The following is a 16,577-nucleotide window of genomic DNA, read 5'->3' as shown; positions in this document are numbered from 1 at the left end:
TCGAGGCACTTTAAAAAAAAATTTAGAGTACCCAATTCATTTTTTCCAATTAAGGGGCAATTTAGCGTGGCCAATCCACCTACCTTGCACATCTTTGGGTTGTGGGGGCGAAACCCACGCAAACACGGGGAGAATGTGCAAACTCCACACGGACAGTGACCCAGAGTCGGGATCGAACCTGGGACCTCAGCGTCGTGAGACCGCAGTGCTACCACTGCGCCACCGTGCTGCCCTGGCACTGGTCACACTTGACTAGCTGTGATGGGCGGGCAGCATTGCCCGCATGCCCGACACAAGACTTACGGAACAAGTGCTCTACTCCGAGCTCCGCAATGACAAGTGATCACTTGGGGGGGGGGGGTAGAGGAAACACTACAAGGACACTCTGAAAGCCTCACAGGGTGGAGCACGGCAAGGCCAAGCATAAATAGCAGAGAGTGCAGAATCCAGAGCGTCACACCCACCTCATCAAAACACCACCTGTCAAACCTGTGACAGAGTCTGCGGATCCAGGATGGGGCTATTCAGCCACCACAGAACCCACCTCCCGGAGTGGAAGCAACTCATCCGCGACCCTGAGGGACTGTCCAAGAAGAAGGAGGGATGCAGAACAAGGCCAGCAGCGCGGGTTCAATTCCTGCTCCAGCTGAGGTTATTCATGAAGGCCCTGCCTCCACAACCTTGCCCCTTGCCTGAGGTGTGCTGAGCCTCAGGTTAAATCACCACCAGTCAGCTCTCCCCCTCAAAGGGGAAAGCAGCCTGTGGTCATTTGAGACGATGGCCACTTTACTTACTTGCTGCAAACAGGACATGGTCAAAATGGATGAGAAATAGTCACATGGTCCTGTCACCTTAAAAAAAATAGATAAATGGATTGGATAGAAATAACGTTCTTCTGCTGGTGAGGAAGTTTCGGACAAGGGGACGCAATTTTAAAAACCAGAGCCAAGTAATTTAGAAGAGAATTTAGGAAACACAAATGTGGAAACTCACTCCCACAAAGAATAATAGATGCTGGCTCGATCAATAATTCTAGATCTGAAATCAATAGATCAAACGAGACTATAAAAGGAGAGAGAAACAAAGTTAATGTTTTGAGTCCATACGACTCAAGAGTCATACAGACTCTAAACGTTAACTCGGTTTCTCTCTCCACAGATGTTGCCAGATCTGCAGTGATTTTCCAGCATTTTCTGTTCTTATTTCAGAGTTAAGACTCCATAAGGAAATGGAACCTGTGTGAGTATATGGAGCTACAATACAGATTAGTCATTATCTTGTTGAACTGCAGGAAAGGCTCAAGGGGCCAGATGACTCATGTTCCCAACTGTTACAGAACAGGTAGTTTAAGGAATAAGAACAGCTTGAGCAACATCTTCACCCAAAATACACAAAGAGCAAAGGAAAATGATACTTCAGTATTTTCTGATGTACTTTTTCCACACATAGCTGACCTATGTAGATTGTACCTGTGCTATGAGTCATTCAGTGACTGGCAGGTGCGCTGGAGACCTGCTGTTTGGGTGTCAATGTTTCTGCTTGAATCATGTGTGAAATTGCCTCAGGGTAGTTTACTCTCTAAATTTCCCACACTTGGTGCCAGTGACAAATCTCTTTTCTAAAGTACTTTCCCACAATAGTTGTGCCATCAAAAACAGCTCCTCCCATTCTCTCTACAAAGCACAAAATAGCTATAACTCCTTTCATGACCTCGGGATGTCCCAAAACACTTCACAGCCAATTAAGTATTTTTGAAACGTAGTCAATGATGTAATGTAGGAAATGCAGCAGTTAATTTGTGCACAGCAAATACTTGCAAGGGACTGATGGGCAGCACAAGTGTAATTCTACAAACATATCTTTGGCAACTTCAGGACATCCTGTTACAGCAGAGTGCAAAGTTTCACCTGTTTCTAGCCCCTCCAGTTGTGTGGTGTCCAAACAACTCTACTTGGGTAAATAATCCTATGGTTTAGAAAACAGCGAAGACTTTTTAAGCTTTAGTGCACTCTGCAATGCTGGAGCGCAGAGAAGACTGGATTGAAGATTTCCCCTCATGAAAACAATCCCGCCATGCTGAAGTTAAATGCCACACTAGTCTCAGTGGAACCCTGATGGTGCCCATTCACATTCATGTCAAGAGGGCTGGAATACAAGACCAGGGATGTACTTCTGAGGCTGTATACAGCACTGGTCAGACCCCATTTGGAGTATTGTGAGCAGTTTTGGGCGCTGTATCTAAGGAAGGGTGTGCTGGCCTTGGAAAGAGTCCAGGGGAGGTTCACAAGAATGATGCCTGGAATGAAGAACTTGTTGTATGAGGAACGGTTGAGGATTCTGGGTCTGTAGTCGTTGGAGTTTAGAAGGATGAGGGGGGGGGGATCTTATTGAAACTTACAGGATACTGCGAGGCCTGGATAGAGTGGACGTGGCGAGGCTGTTTCCACTTGCAGGAAAAACTAGAACCAGAGGACATCATCTCAGATTAAAGGGACAATCCTTTAAAACAGAGACGAGGAGGAATTCCTTCAGCCAGAGGGTGGTGAATCTGTGGAACACTTTGCCACAGAAGGCTGTGGAGGCCAAATCACGGAGTGTCTTTAAGACAGAGATAGATAAGTTCTTGATTAAAAGGGGATCGGGGTTATGGGGAGAAGGCAGGAGAATGGGGATGAGAAAATATCAGCCATGATTGAATGGCGGAGCAGACTCGATGGGCCGAGTGGCCTAATTCTGCTCCTATGTCTTATGGTCTTATTATTTAAAAAGCCAAAGGTAGAGGTAGTTCTCCTAAGGCAGAGAAACAGACAGAGTTTCTTCTGACTATGGCTAAAATTGGGAAATCAGTGCATGGGGAACTTCAAGGCTAAGCTACTCCGACCATTCTGTGGCAGAATTTTTAAATTTTTTAAAATTTAAAATAATTTTTATTAAGGTTTTCATAAAATATCAATAACAAAATGAAGAAAGAACCCAACAGGGTTAAGAACAAAACACAGTCTAGAAAAGCAACCCTCCACACCCACCTCCCCCCTGTACATAGATAATAAATTAACATTAACACCCCGACTTAACACAACAGGTATATACACCACCTCAGACCGTTCAGTGTAAATAACAAAAACAAAAATAAAATACACCCCCCCCCCCCCCCCCGCCCCCCGGTGTTGCTGCTGCCATTGACCAATGTCTACCGTTCTGCCAGGAAGTCTAAGAACGGTTGCCACCGCCTAAAGAACCCTTGTACCGACCCTCTCAAGGCGAATTTCACCCTCTCCAATTTAATGAACCCCGCCATATCGCTGATCCAGGATTCCACGCTTGGGGGCCTCGCATCCTTCCACTGAAGAAGAATCCTTCGCCAGGCTACCAGGGACGCAAAGGCCAGAATACCGGCCTCTTTCGCCTCCTGCACTCCCGGGCTCCTCTGCCACCCCAAATATTGCGAGCCCCCAGCCCGGTTTGACCCTGGATCATACCACCCCCGACACCGTCCTCGCTACGCCCTTCCAAAATTCCTCCAGCACTGGGCATGCCCAGAACATATGGGTGTGATTTGCTGGGCTCCCTGAGCACCTAACACACCTGTCCTCACCCCTAAAGAACCGGCTCATCCTTGTCCAAGTCATGTGTGCCCTGTGCAGCACCTTAAACTGTATGAGGCTGAGCCTCGTGCACGATGAGGAAGAGTTCACCTTCCCTAGGGCATCTGCCCACATCCCTTCCTCAATCTCTTCTCCCAACTCCTCCTCCCACTTACCTTTAACCTCCACCACCGAGGCCCCCTCCTCCTCCTCTTGCATCACCTGGTAAGTTTCCGAGATCCCCCCCCTGTCCTGTACTGCGTGTGGCAGTAGCCGCGGGAATTCCACCACCTGCCGTCTGACAAACGCCCTTACCTGTAAGTACCTGAAGGTGTTCCCCGGGGGGAGCCCGTACTTCTCCAGCTCACCCAGGCTCGCGAACCTCCCGTTCACAAACAGGTCCCCCAACTTTCGTATCCCTGCCCTGTGCCACCCCGAAAACCCTCCATCTGTTCTCCCTGGGGCGAACTGGTGGTTCCCCCTTATTGGGGTCCACGCCGAGGTCCCAACTTCCCCCCTATGCCGCCTCCACTGCCCCCAAATTTTGAGGGCAGCCGCCACCACCGGGCTAGTGGTATACCTCCTTGGAGGGAGCGGCAGCGGCGCCATTGCCAGCGCCCCCAGACTCGTACCCACAAAAGACGCCATCTATAGCCTCTTCCATGCAGCCCCCTCCCCCTCCATCACCCACTTGCGCGCACCATTGTCGCATTGGTGGCCCAGTAGTACCCAGAGGTTGGGCAGCGCCAGTCCCCCCCTATCTCTATTCCGCTCCAGGAACATCCTTCTCACCCTCGGAGTCCCTCGCGTCTACACAAACCCCATTATACTCCTGTTAACCCGCCTAAAAAAAGCCTTCGGGATAAACACAGGGAGGCACTGGAACAGGAAATAAAAACCTTGGGAGCACCATACCCACCAAGGACAGAGACAATGCGTCCCACCTCTTGAACTCCTCCTCCATTTGCTCCACCAGCCTTGTAAAATTAAGCCTATGCAGGGCCCCCCAGCTCCTGGCCACCTGGACCCGTAAATACCTGAAGCTCCTCTCCGCCCTTTTTAGTGGGAGCTCGCCAATCCCCCTCTCCTGGTCCCCAGGGTGAACCACGAACAGCTCGCTCTTCCCCATATTGAGCTTGTACCCTGAAAAGTCCCCAAATTCCCTAAGAATCCTCAATTCCTACGGCATTCCCCCCACCGGGTCCGCCACATACAGTAGCAGGTCGTCCGCATAGAGCGACACCCTATGCTCCTCCCCATCCTGCACCAACCCGCTCCAGTTTCTCGACTCCCTCAGTGCCATAGCCAGGGGTTCAATCGCCAGTGCGAAGAGCAAGGGGGACAGGGGACACCCCTGCCTCGTCCCTCGGTGCAACCGAAAGTACTCGGACCTCCTCCTGTTTGTGGTCACAACAATCGGGACCTCATACAACAGCCTAACCCACCTGACAAACCCCTCCCCAAACCCGAACCTCTTTAGCACCTCCCACAGGTACCCCCACTCTACCCTATCGAAGGCTTTCTCAGCGTCCATCGCCATCACTATCTCCGCCTCCCCCTCCCCCGCTGGCATCATGATAACGTTCAAAAGCCTCCGCACATTCGCGTTCAACTGCCACCCCTTCACAAACCCCATATGGTCTTCATGGATAATCTGCGGCACACAATCCTCAATCCGCGTGGCTAAGACCTTCGGCAGTACCTTGGCATCTACATTTAGCAAGGAAATCGGTCTGTAAGACCCACATTGCAGGGGATCCTTTTCCCGCTTCAGGATCAAGGAGATCAGTGCTCGGGACATCGTCAGGGGCAAAGCCCACTCCCCCTCCCTTGCCTCATTGAAGGTCCTGACTAGCAACGGGCCCAACAGGTCCATATATTTTTTATAGAATTCGACCGGGAAACCATCCGGCCCAGGTGCCTTCCCCGCCTGCATGCTTCCTATCCCTTTGGTCAGCTCCTCCAGCCCAATCGGGGCCCCCAGTCCCGCCACCAGTCCCTCCTCCACCTTTGGAAACCTCAATTGGTCCAGGAAGCGGCCCATCCCTCCCTCCTCCCGTGGGGGCTCGGATCGGTACAATTCCTCGTAAAAGTCCCTGAAGATCCCATTGATGCCAACCCCACTCCGCACCACACTCCCTCCCCTGTCCTTAACTCCCCCGATCTCCCTAGCTGCGTCCCATTTCCGAAGCCGATGCACCAGCATCCAGCTTGCCATTGACCCATACTCGTAAATCGCCCCCTGGGTCTTCCTCCACTGCACCTCCGCCTTCCTGGTGGTCACCAGGTCGAATTCGGCCTGGAGGTTGCGCCTCTTCCTCAACAATCCTTCCTCTGGGGCTGGTTTAGCACACTGGGCTAAATCGCTGGCGTTTAAAGCAGACCAAGGCAGGCCAGCAGCACGGTTCGATTCCCGTACCAGCCTCCCCGAACAGGCGCCGGAATGTGGCGACTGGGGGCTTTTCACAGTAACTTCATTGAAGCCTACTCGTGACAATAAGCGATTTTCATTTTCATTCATTTCATTTCAGGCACCTCCGCATACCTCCTGTCTACCCTCACCATCTCCCCCACCAGCCTCTCCCTCTTCCTCCGCTCCTTGCGGGTCCTAATGGAGATCAGCTCTCCCCTCACCACCGCCTTCAGTGCCTCCCATACCATCCCCACTCGGACCTCCCCGTTGTCGTTGGTCTCCAAGTACCTCTCTATACTTCCTCGGACCCGCTCGCTCACCTCCTCATCTGCCAACAGCCCCACCTCCAACTGCCACAGCGGGCGCTGGTCCCTCTCCTCCCCCATCTCCAAGTCCACCCAATGCGGGGCGTGGTCTGAAATGGCTATTGCCGAATACTCAGTATCCTCTACTCTCGCTATCAGTGCCCTACTCAAAATGAAAAAGTCGAGTCGGGAATAAGCCTGATGGACATGTGAGAAGAATTAAAATTCCCTAGCCACCTGCCTTGCAAATCTCCAAGGGTCCACCCCTCCCATCTGGTCCATAAACCTCCTCAGCACTCTAGCCGCCGCCGGCTTCCTACCCGTCCTAGACCTGGAGCGATCCAGTACCGTGTTAAAGTCTCCCCCCATTACAGGCCCCCCACTTCCAAGTCTGGAATCCGACCCAACATCCGCCACATAAAACCCGCATCGTCCCAATTCGGGGCATACACATTGACCAGTACCACCGTCTCTCCCTGCAACTTACCACTTACCATTACGTACCTACCGCCATTCTATGCCACAATGCTCGATGCCTCGAATGACACCGTCTTTCCCACCAAGATCGCCACCCCTCGATTTTTGGCATCCAGCCCCGAGTGAAACACCTGGCCTACCCACCCCTTCCTCAATCTTACCTGGTCTGCCACCTTCAGGTGTGTCTCCTGGAGCATAACCACATCCGCCTTGAGCCCCTTCAGGTGCGCGAACACGCGGGCCCGCTTAACCGGCCCATTCAGTCCCCTTACATTCCAGGTTATCAGCCAGATCGGGGGGCTACCCGCCCCCCCCTCCTCCGCCGATTAGCCATGACCACTCCTCGGCCAGCCACGCGCCCGCACCCCACACCTGGCCCGTTCCCCAAAGCGGCATACCCCCGTCTCGATCCCCCCAACTGGCTCCAACCCCCCCTTGACCATGGCAGCAGCAACACGATCCCCCCCCCCCCCCCCCCCCCCCCCGGGCTAGGACCCATCCTAGCTGATTTACTCCCCCCATTGCACTTTCGCAAGTCAGCTGACTCCTGCTGATCCCGGCCACTCCCGCCTCTCCTTCGACTCCTCCCATTGTGTGACACACCCTCCTCTCCCATCTATAGGCTCTCCCCCCCTCCCCATTCCATTCTAAGCACGGGAAACAACCCTCGCTTCCCCGCCCTGGCCCCTCCAGTCTTCAGCGCAGGAAAAAGCCCGCGCTTTCCACCTTCCCGGCCCCGCCACCACTGACGCAGCTCCTTTTACAAGCCCGGTCCCCTCACCCCTGACTCGGGTCTCCCCCTCCCCCGCGGGGCCCCATCTCACCGCCGTCCACCACCCCTGTTCGGTTTACCTACCCCCCGCCAAGAGCCCCCCCCGACCAACCCAACCAAAACAGTGCCCAACCCGCCCCAACCACCCTCACCGACCCGAAAGAGAAAAACACAGAGTAAAAGAAACCAGGAGCAAAGCAAAGGCCCCCCACCCCCCCCCTCAAAAAAAAATTTAAAATAACATATCAACCGCAGTCCCCAATCGCCCATCCCGACCCTCAATCTGTGTCCAATTTCTCGGCCTGAGCAAAGGCCCACGCCTCCTCCGGAGACTCAAAATAATGGTGCCGGTCCTTGTAGGTGACCCACAGTCGCACCAGCTTTAACATGCCAAACTTCACCCCCTTCCTGTGTAGCACCGCCTTTGCTCGGTTGTACCTGGCCCTCCTCTTCGCCACCTCTGCACTCCAGTCCTGGTATATTCGAACTTCCGCGTTCTCCCACCTGCTGCTCCTCTCCTTCTTGGCCCACCTGAGCACACACTCCCGATCGACAAACCGATGGAACCTCACCAGCACCGCCCGCGGAGGCTCGTTAGCCTTGGGCCTGCTCGCCAGCACTCTGTGGGCCCCTTCCAGCTCCAGGGGCTCCTGGAAGGACCCCGCTCCCATCAGCGAGTTCAACATGGTGACCACATAGGCCCCCACGTCCGGCCCCTCCGGGAGGCCCAGAATCCGCAGATTCTTCCGCCTCGACTGATTCTCCATCTCCTCGAACAGCTCCTGCCATTTCTTGTGGAGCGCCTCCACCTTTACCGCCAGGCCTAAGACCTTGCCCTCGCTGTCGGAGATCTTTTGTCGAGCCTCACGGATCGCCACCCCCTGGGCCGTCTGTGTCTCCAGCAGCTTATCAATAGAAGCCTTCATTGGCTCTAGCAGGTCCGCTTTAATCTCTCTGAAGCAGCGCTGGATACCCTCCTGCTGCTCCTCCGCCCACTGCATCCACGCTGCCTGGTCTCCGCCCGCCGCCATTTTGTTCTTCCCTCGCACCTTCTTCGGGTCCACCATCTTTTTAGTCGCCCTGCTCCTAGTAGAAGCCATATACTATCGGGGAGCTGTTATAAACTCCTTCCCACACCGGGAAACGTCGCAAAAAGTGCCGTTGGGGAACATGAAAAGAGCCAAAAAGTCAGTTTTTGCGGGAGCTGTGAATGTGCGACTTAGCTCCGCATAGCCGTAACCAGAAGTCCTGTGGCAGAATTTATTGAGAAACCAGCTAATCATGACACACAGCAACACCAAGATACTTTGGGAGTAGAAATCTATCTTGTGGGGTGATGTAAAACATGTGAAATTGGATCACTGCCCATTGTACGCAGTGCATACAGTTCCTTTGCAGTTCATGCTGCCTATGAAGGGCGATAATCTAATATCACCCTCTCTGCATCACCCAAACACAACTTTCTACCCCTGGTCATAATACACTCATTTTCATTACATTCGAAACATGACTCACCGTGTAGATGTAGTATTGGCCCCGGAGGTGACACTATGAAGAAATAAAAATGAGAGTGTTATTTTGGGCGTTCTGTGAGCTAGGAAATTATGCCAGAGCAGTAAAGGAGATGGGCCTTTTTTAAAGGAATACTTACTGCCGCACAATCCTTTTTGGTGTAGAAAAACAAGGTGGTATTTTGGAGCCTAAACCAGTATTCTGACCAAGCAAACTTCTGCAAAGGAAAAGAAAGAGAAATTAGTCACTCTCTTTAGAATACTGCATTCGTGCAGTTTTCTTCAACCTTACTTATAAATGGACTTACAAAAACAGGGAAAGTAATTGAAAAGAAAACAGCTTACCATTTTATCTTTTCGCTTTTTCAAATATCCTTCAAAAACCAGGTCTTTGACATTCTCCTCAGAAGCCATCATAACGAGCGTTTAGCTTGCTGTTGAATCGCTGTCTAACAAATATTTACCAGCTGGTGAGACTGTGATCTGGAGTTGAAGTTCCTCTCTTCTCGACACTTCTGCTTTTCTTACAAAGCATCAGCGTTTCTGTGACCTAGTACAGGTGTATGGTGTGATATCACCACCCCCAATAGAACTAGACAATCAAGGTTAGCTTGCCAAAGCACTTCCCTGCACTTTGCTACAGGCATCAAAATCATTTAACCCTTTACATGTAAAATGCTACAGCTGCGCACTTTCAAAAATCTGTTCCAGTCTTTTAGGATTAGGTGCCATATTGCAGTTATCAGTCTCTGACATAATTCACCTTGGACAAAATATTGCAGCCTTTCACCTCGTGGAAGGAAAAATAAATGCAACTGTTATTCTCTTGCTAGCTACAGAATAACATTCTGACTAGATTAATGTTTAGCCCCCAAGAACCATGCTCTACAAGACCTCGAGTATTTTGGGTGAAAACGTACATTGGTTAATCCACAGGGATACTGTGAACTCAAGCGAAGGTCAAAGCCACAAACACTGGTGCATAACACATTGAATAAAGTTAACTTTGGAACCATGAAGAACGTACTGGGAGGGTAAGCGGGAAGACAGAATGCTGAATGAAAACAGGAAATATTCCAGGGCTGTTTTAAGTTGCACAGATCACATCACGATGAAGCTGGTTCATTTTTTGATACTTAATAAACGATCAGATTATCAATACCCACGTTCCGCTACACAGCTGTGGGGAGAAACAGACTAGACTTAATTACTTCCTTGCATTCAGGGGCTGGGAGAAACCAATCATTTCAAGACCTCTCCCAGCAGGTGATGTGCAGAGGTGTCAATAGAAGCTCTTAAGTGCCTGCCAGTGAAAGACGAATAGCAGATATGATTGGGATGGGAAGAAGTGAATTACAAAGAAATGGAGAAAGGTTGTTTTCAAGGATGTGCAAAGGAATTATACCTCCGTAGGAAAAGGGAACATAATTACAACTACGGGTTTCAGAAGTTAAAAATAAACTTGAAATTTAGGAATAATTTTATAAGCCAAAAGGTAATGAAGTCCAATAATCAAAGGCTTGAGAATAACCAAGCAATAGAAAGCCGAGAGGGTTGGACATGGTTTTACCTGGAGAGCAGTTACAATTGAAGATTACATCAACCACTTAAGTGTTCAGAAATGACATTTTGTAGAGTATATGATTGCTTTCATGGTTTCTTGAAAGAGAATAAGGTCACAAACAGGAGTGGTATTATGTTTGGGGGTTGATTCAACAGGTTGCTTTCTTAGAATTTACAGTGCAGGAGGCCATTCAGCCCATCGAGTCTGCACTGGCCCTTGGAAAGAGCCAAGCCCACACATCCACCATGTCCCCGTAACCCAGCAACCCCACCCAACCTTTTTGGACACGGAGGGAAATTTAGTATGGCCAATCCACCTAACCTGCATATCTTTGGACTGTGGGAGGAAACTGGAACATCCAGAGGAAACCCACACAGACATGGAGAGAACGTGCAAACTCCACAAGTCAGTGACCCAAGCTGAAATCGAACATGGGACCCTGGAGCTGGGAAGCAACTGTGCTAGCCACTGTGCTGCTCATCATCGCTTTTTCATTCAAACCTAACCTGTTGATTGGAAGAAGTTAAATGTTCCTGCTCAGCAGAAGAAATCTTGTCCGACATAGACACAAGCCACTAGAGGCCCATAAAGTAACATCAATTACAAGAAAGAACAGATTCTAATGAGTAGATGTATTCTGTGGCAGCAATTTCTGTTCAAAACAATAATTGCTCACATATCAAATTCTCACTCAAGGGTGAAGTTACTCTCATTTCTGTCTGTCTAAACATGCAAAAAATTTAATCCAACTTTGAGCTAGTTTTGGCAAACAAAGCTGGTATAGTTTGAAGGTGTAGGGAAACTGGCACCTGTCCAGGGTAATTGTTACTTTCTCACCCCTATTTACTCTATGTTTTTTTAGAGCACAGATCAACACAACAACATGCATTTATAAAACACCTTTAATGTGGTAAAGTGTCCTCAGGTGCTTCACAGCAACATGAAACAAAATTCAATAGAGCGATACGCAAGGAAATAGAAGGGCAGATGATCAAAGAGATGAGAGGTAGAGAGGTTGCGGAGGTGGGGGGGATTTCTTTGGTTTATGATCCAGGAAACCGAAGACAGGTATCCATGGTGGAACGTTGAAAATCTCATTCTCCAATTAAATCCTTTTACTGCAAACAGCCTAGTGCTGTTATTTCACACGAGAAGGGGAACAACAAAGAGAAAAGTCAGTTGTACAGATTTGTTGACGGGGAATCTTAATATGGGTAAAACCCTACTGGGAGAAGCTATTTCCTGTAAACTGGCAAATTTAATTTCAATGGGGAAGTACATAGAATAAAATGGCTTCTATCATACAGAATTTAAAAACTAAAATAATTAAGCTACCGTGTTTCAACTAAGGCAAGATTAAGCCAGAATTGCTTCCATTGTACTGGCAAAAGATACTTCTCAATTGTTATTTAATTTGTTTAGTACTAGTCATCCCAAGAACAAACATTTAAAGAGATAACTATAGGTAAACACTATAATTGACAATCACTTATGAAGTAATTTCTGGTGTCACTTTTATTTTAAAAGTGCTCCTTTACAGAGTTGTCAACAGTCCAGTAAACACCTGTTTAGTAAAGAGGCAGAAGGAAGCGATGTGCTGCAGTGGCATCAAACTTTGAAACCCCTTTCCATGTAAAACACAAGAATTGACTTCATCAGGTACCTGCTTGTGTGCCTAAGCTCAGAGCGGGGTCACGGACTCTTTGGTACTTTTGGGATCACAAAGTAACAGGAATTGGAGCCATTGGTTCACTTTCCCAGTCTGAAAGAACACTTTTGAGAGCTGAGAGCATGTATTAGTTTCTGTGCTTTTAGGCAGCAAATACCTGATCTACATTTTGACCATATCTTAGGAAGAACTGGGCAGGTTGGGTGAGGGAAGGAATGCTGTGAAGCATTGACTACAGTCCTGCTCACGAGGGCTCAAGTATGCTCAAAAGACATCAGGTGCCTTTGTTTTATTGGAGCGACCAGCAGGGTTTGGGTCAGCAGTCTCCCAAGTAGGTTCCTGGATGGAAAGAGTACTGTGTTTAATTCTGTGAACAGATGAGAAAGGATGTTGAGGTCTGGACAGGGTGCAGAAATGTGATAATCTGAGTGCTAAAGAATCAATTCCCTCAGGTTTTAGATGTTTCCCCTGCCATCAAAGCGATGTGATTTGGAATGTTATAACGGTCTAAAGCCTTGGGCTGTGTTAACAATGTATTAGGTACTATATGAGTGCCAGAGTTTGCACAATGTTTTTTTAAACAAAGAAAACAGTTCTCCTGAACTTGGTACAGAGTTATAGTCATTTGCAAGGAAGCTTGAGAAAAAAGTATCTCGACACTGCTATTCTTTTTCTGATTCCTTCTGGAAGATTTCTTCTACTTTGTCCATGAAAAGTCTCCTACCATCTCTATAAACAAAAGATCTTGTGTGCTTGGCTCATTAACAACTCAGCTTCTCACAAATTAATTCACTGTTGCATCATCTGGGAGGAGAAAGCTGAAACTGAGCTGGGAATAACATACGAATTAGGAGCAGGGGTCTGCCACTCGGACCTGCGTGGCTGATCTGATTGAAACGTCAACCCCACATTCCTGCCGACCCCAGATAACCCTTTCACCCCCTTGTTCATCTAGTTCTGCCTTAAAAAGATTCCAAGATTCTGTTTCCACTTCCATAACCATATTGGATCTGGAATGGAAGCAAAATACTGCAGGTGCTGGAAATTTGAAATATAAACAAAACAAATGCTGCAAATACTCAAAGTCTGGCAGCATCTGTGCAGACGGAAAAAGAGTTATGTTTCAAGGCAAAATGGCAATAAGTCTTCACACTGAAATGCTAACAACTTCTCTCTCCACAGATGCTATCTGATCTGTAAAATACAGTAATTCCAGCACTTTCTGTTTTTAGGTCTAGCCTGTCCTGGTGGTCAGAACTATCTGTCAAGTGCTAGCTGGAAGTCGCGGCAATGGCAAATCAAGTAAATCATAGAATTTACAGTGCAGGAGGCCATTCAGCCTATCAAGTTTGCACCAGCCCTTGGAAAAAGCACCCTACTTAAGCCCACACCTCCACCCTATCCCCGTAACCCCACCTAACCTTTTTTGGACACTACAGGCAATCTTAGCATGGCCAATCCACCTAGCCTGCACATCTTTGCACTGTGGGAGGAAATCGGAGCAGCCGGAGGAAACCCATGCAGACACGGGTAGAACGTGCAGACTCTGCTCAGAGAGTGATCCTGGTGCTGTGAAGCAACAGTGCTAATCATTGTGCTCCCGTGCTGCGTAATAAGATACTGGTGAAAGATTTCCCCCCCCACATTTTTTTCATTTCATAGTCATCTTGCCATTCTGCAAAGAAAGTAAGAACTTGTATTTATAAAGCACCTTTCACAATGCTAGGACATCTCAAAGTGCTTCAAAGCCAATGAAGTACTTTTGAAATGTAGTTGGCTATTATAATGTAGGAAAGGTTGTGGAAGCACGGTGGCGCAGTGGTTAGCACTGCTGCTTCATGGCGCCGAGGTCCCAGGTTCGATCCCGGCTCTGGGTCGCTGTCCATGTGGAGTTTGCACATTCTCTCAGTGTGTGCATAGTCTTTGCCCCAACAACCCAAAGATGCGCAGGGTAGGTGGATTGGCCATGCTAAATTGCCCCTTAATTGGAAAAAATGAATTGGGTACTCATAATGTAGGGAAGGTGGCAGTCAATTTGCAAACAAGATCCCAAAATCCAGGTATTTAACAGCAAATTAGGGAGAAATCCCTTACTCTTCATTGAATGCCATGGAATCTTTGCACCTGCCCGTTGACGCACCAAGTAGAAACGTTAGGTCAGTTGGTTGAGTACTACAAAACCAGTGGCATAAGGGCAGCAAGGCCTATATTTTATGATTCCTTATTGAGGCTGCGGGTGTAGCTAGTTTAAATTTTCCATTTTACATACTAGTCTTATTACAGAATTTGAAAATGTAGTTATAGATTGCAGGAGTTTGTACTGAATACCACAACCATCCAAAACTGGTCTGAGACTATCTGAATTTATTCTTTATAGGATTTTACAGCCTGCGAGAACACTCCCTGATTTCATTCTTGGTTGATGGGATTAACTCTGGTACCAGAAGTAAAAACACCGGATTCCAGTTCTCAAACCCACAACTTTAAACAAGCACAGGATGTTTGACAAAAATATTCTGGAAGTCTTTAAAATAAAACATTTTTTTTGGACACAAAGAAATTAACTACAAGGACGTACGATACAGCACGTAGATATTTATTGAAATTGTTTGAAAAAGTCAAGGATGAAATCAATGTGATGCAAGTTATTGGTTCAATATACAGGAAGAATGCAAATTCATTGTAACAGAAAATTGCAAGGATGCTCGATATGGTATTTTAGAGCTAACTGTAGAAGAGATACTGTGAACCATGCAATTACTACACTCTAAAAAGCGATAACTGTACTGTCTTTGCATTGCAACACAGTACAGGTTATAGGAGTAAGAAGTCTCTTACATTATTTACTTGTGAGTGTTAAGATCATGGGGACCTATAGATTTGCATCCTTCAAAGATTGCAAAACAACCGTTGACATCTTGCCTGGTTTGAAAAAAAAAGAAATAATAAACTGGGGGCTGGAGGAGGGGAACGAGACGACAAATAATGTATATTTTTTCTGATAAGTGATTAGGTCACTGGGTATATAAGGAAATTTTATACTGCGAGATAAAAATGATTGCTATTCTGTGTACGCTGATACCCTGAGAACTAACTCTCTCGATGACTCCACTTTGTGCAGACGTGCTTCCTTGAAATTAAAATATAACCTAAACAATAAATAAAACACCCTCAAATGTTTTAAACACCAGGCAAGTCTGGCTGTGGGATAACGTTCGAAATATCCACATGAAACAATCACTCCGACATGTAACTTGCTGCACGATAAACTGAGAGCAGACTTCATAACTGTATCAGGCATCCGAGGGCAACAATGCCATTCTGCTGATTGTGCAGATATATACATTATTTACAAAATGATGTCCCTTTTGGGTCTCTGATGTTGGCAGCTTTGAATTATTCTTGCTTTACAGGATCCTAAAGATAGCAACACTACTGGTACCCATGGCAAAACAGAAATAGGTTCTGAAATTGCAATAGTGTTGTAACAGATTTGCATTGTCCTTTCATATGACATGGGAGCAGTTAGTCAGCTTGACCCTTAAATATTTTTCTGTTCTTCTGCACCGTTATCCGTTGAAGAAATAAGTTTGCATATTAAAATAAAAACACTCAATATTCATTGCAGCTTCTTGAAATTGTATATAAAACTTAAATTGTGTGAGAATGGTTCACTCCTGTTCTGATCATCGTTGTTTCAATAATGCTTTGTACACAGCAAATCCTAGGACAGCAAACACTGTGGCCCCAAGACTTGCTCGAAGCCAGAAGGTTGAGGTCTTCAGGTCTGCCTGCGCTGTGTGTCTAAAAGGAAGAAACGTTTATTGTGAGAGAGTTGAAATATTAAAGCAACACAGTTTGACATCAAAGTAAAGGGTCAGCGCTTGTTTTGAACATGTGCACAAGTTCAAACACAAAGCTGTATTTAAAAAAGACATATTAGTGAGCATGGCCTTTTGGATATGGTTGATTTTGAATATGCAAATACACAACAACAAATCAGGATAAAACAAAGCAGTGATAAGACAAGTATGGTAAACATGCTCTTTGCACTTGAGGCCATACTGTGCACTTGTAAAGACATAGGATGTGGGCCACAATAAAGCCAAATGAGTCCACACTGTAGAACGAGACACAATAGGTGGTTACTGAGCATGCTCAATTAAGCACTGAGCCAGACTCCTCACAGTACGACAGCTGAGCACATTAGTTAAAGTAGGTTTAATATCCCCAAGTTAGTTGCTTGTAGAGAATATAATTTAATAAACTTGGCTGCAAAAAT

At 47.4% G+C, this 16,577-nt stretch overlaps 2 protein-coding genes across 6 annotated transcripts in view; both read right to left on the bottom strand.

Annotated features, from left to right (window-relative positions):
* LOC140395698 (uncharacterized) overlaps positions 1-14,747 on the bottom strand; it is a 32,934-nt gene extending 18,187 nt beyond the window's left edge. For both annotated transcript variants that reach the window (XM_072483781.1, XM_072483782.1), the window contains exons 1-3: positions 9,408-14,747; positions 9,203-9,280; positions 9,067-9,099 (exon numbers count right to left, since the gene is read on the bottom strand). In XM_072483781.1, the coding sequence (XP_072339882.1) occupies positions 9,067-9,099; positions 9,203-9,280; positions 9,408-9,479 (183 nt within the window). In that variant the 5' untranslated portion in view covers positions 9,480-14,747. The remainder of the gene's footprint in view (positions 1-9,066; positions 9,100-9,202; positions 9,281-9,407) is intronic.
* Positions 14,748-14,870: 123 nt separating this feature from the next.
* Positions 14,871-16,577, bottom strand: part of LOC140395697 (mitochondrial Rho GTPase 1) — a 90,458-nt gene continuing 88,751 nt past the window's right edge. For all 4 annotated transcript variants that reach the window (XM_072483776.1, XM_072483775.1, XM_072483778.1 and 1 more), the window contains one exon: positions 14,871-16,099. In XM_072483776.1, coding sequence (XP_072339877.1) covers positions 16,077-16,099 — 23 coding nt within the window. In that variant the 3' untranslated portion in view covers positions 14,871-16,076. The remainder of the gene's footprint in view (positions 16,100-16,577) is intronic.

Source organism: Scyliorhinus torazame, chromosome 18 (assembly GCF_047496885.1).
Source record: "Scyliorhinus torazame isolate Kashiwa2021f chromosome 18, sScyTor2.1, whole genome shotgun sequence".
Taxonomy (NCBI): Eukaryota; Metazoa; Chordata; class Chondrichthyes; order Carcharhiniformes; family Scyliorhinidae; genus Scyliorhinus; species Scyliorhinus torazame.
The sequence above is the reverse complement of the archived record's forward strand: the minus strand, read 5'-3'. Positions and strand labels throughout refer to the sequence as shown.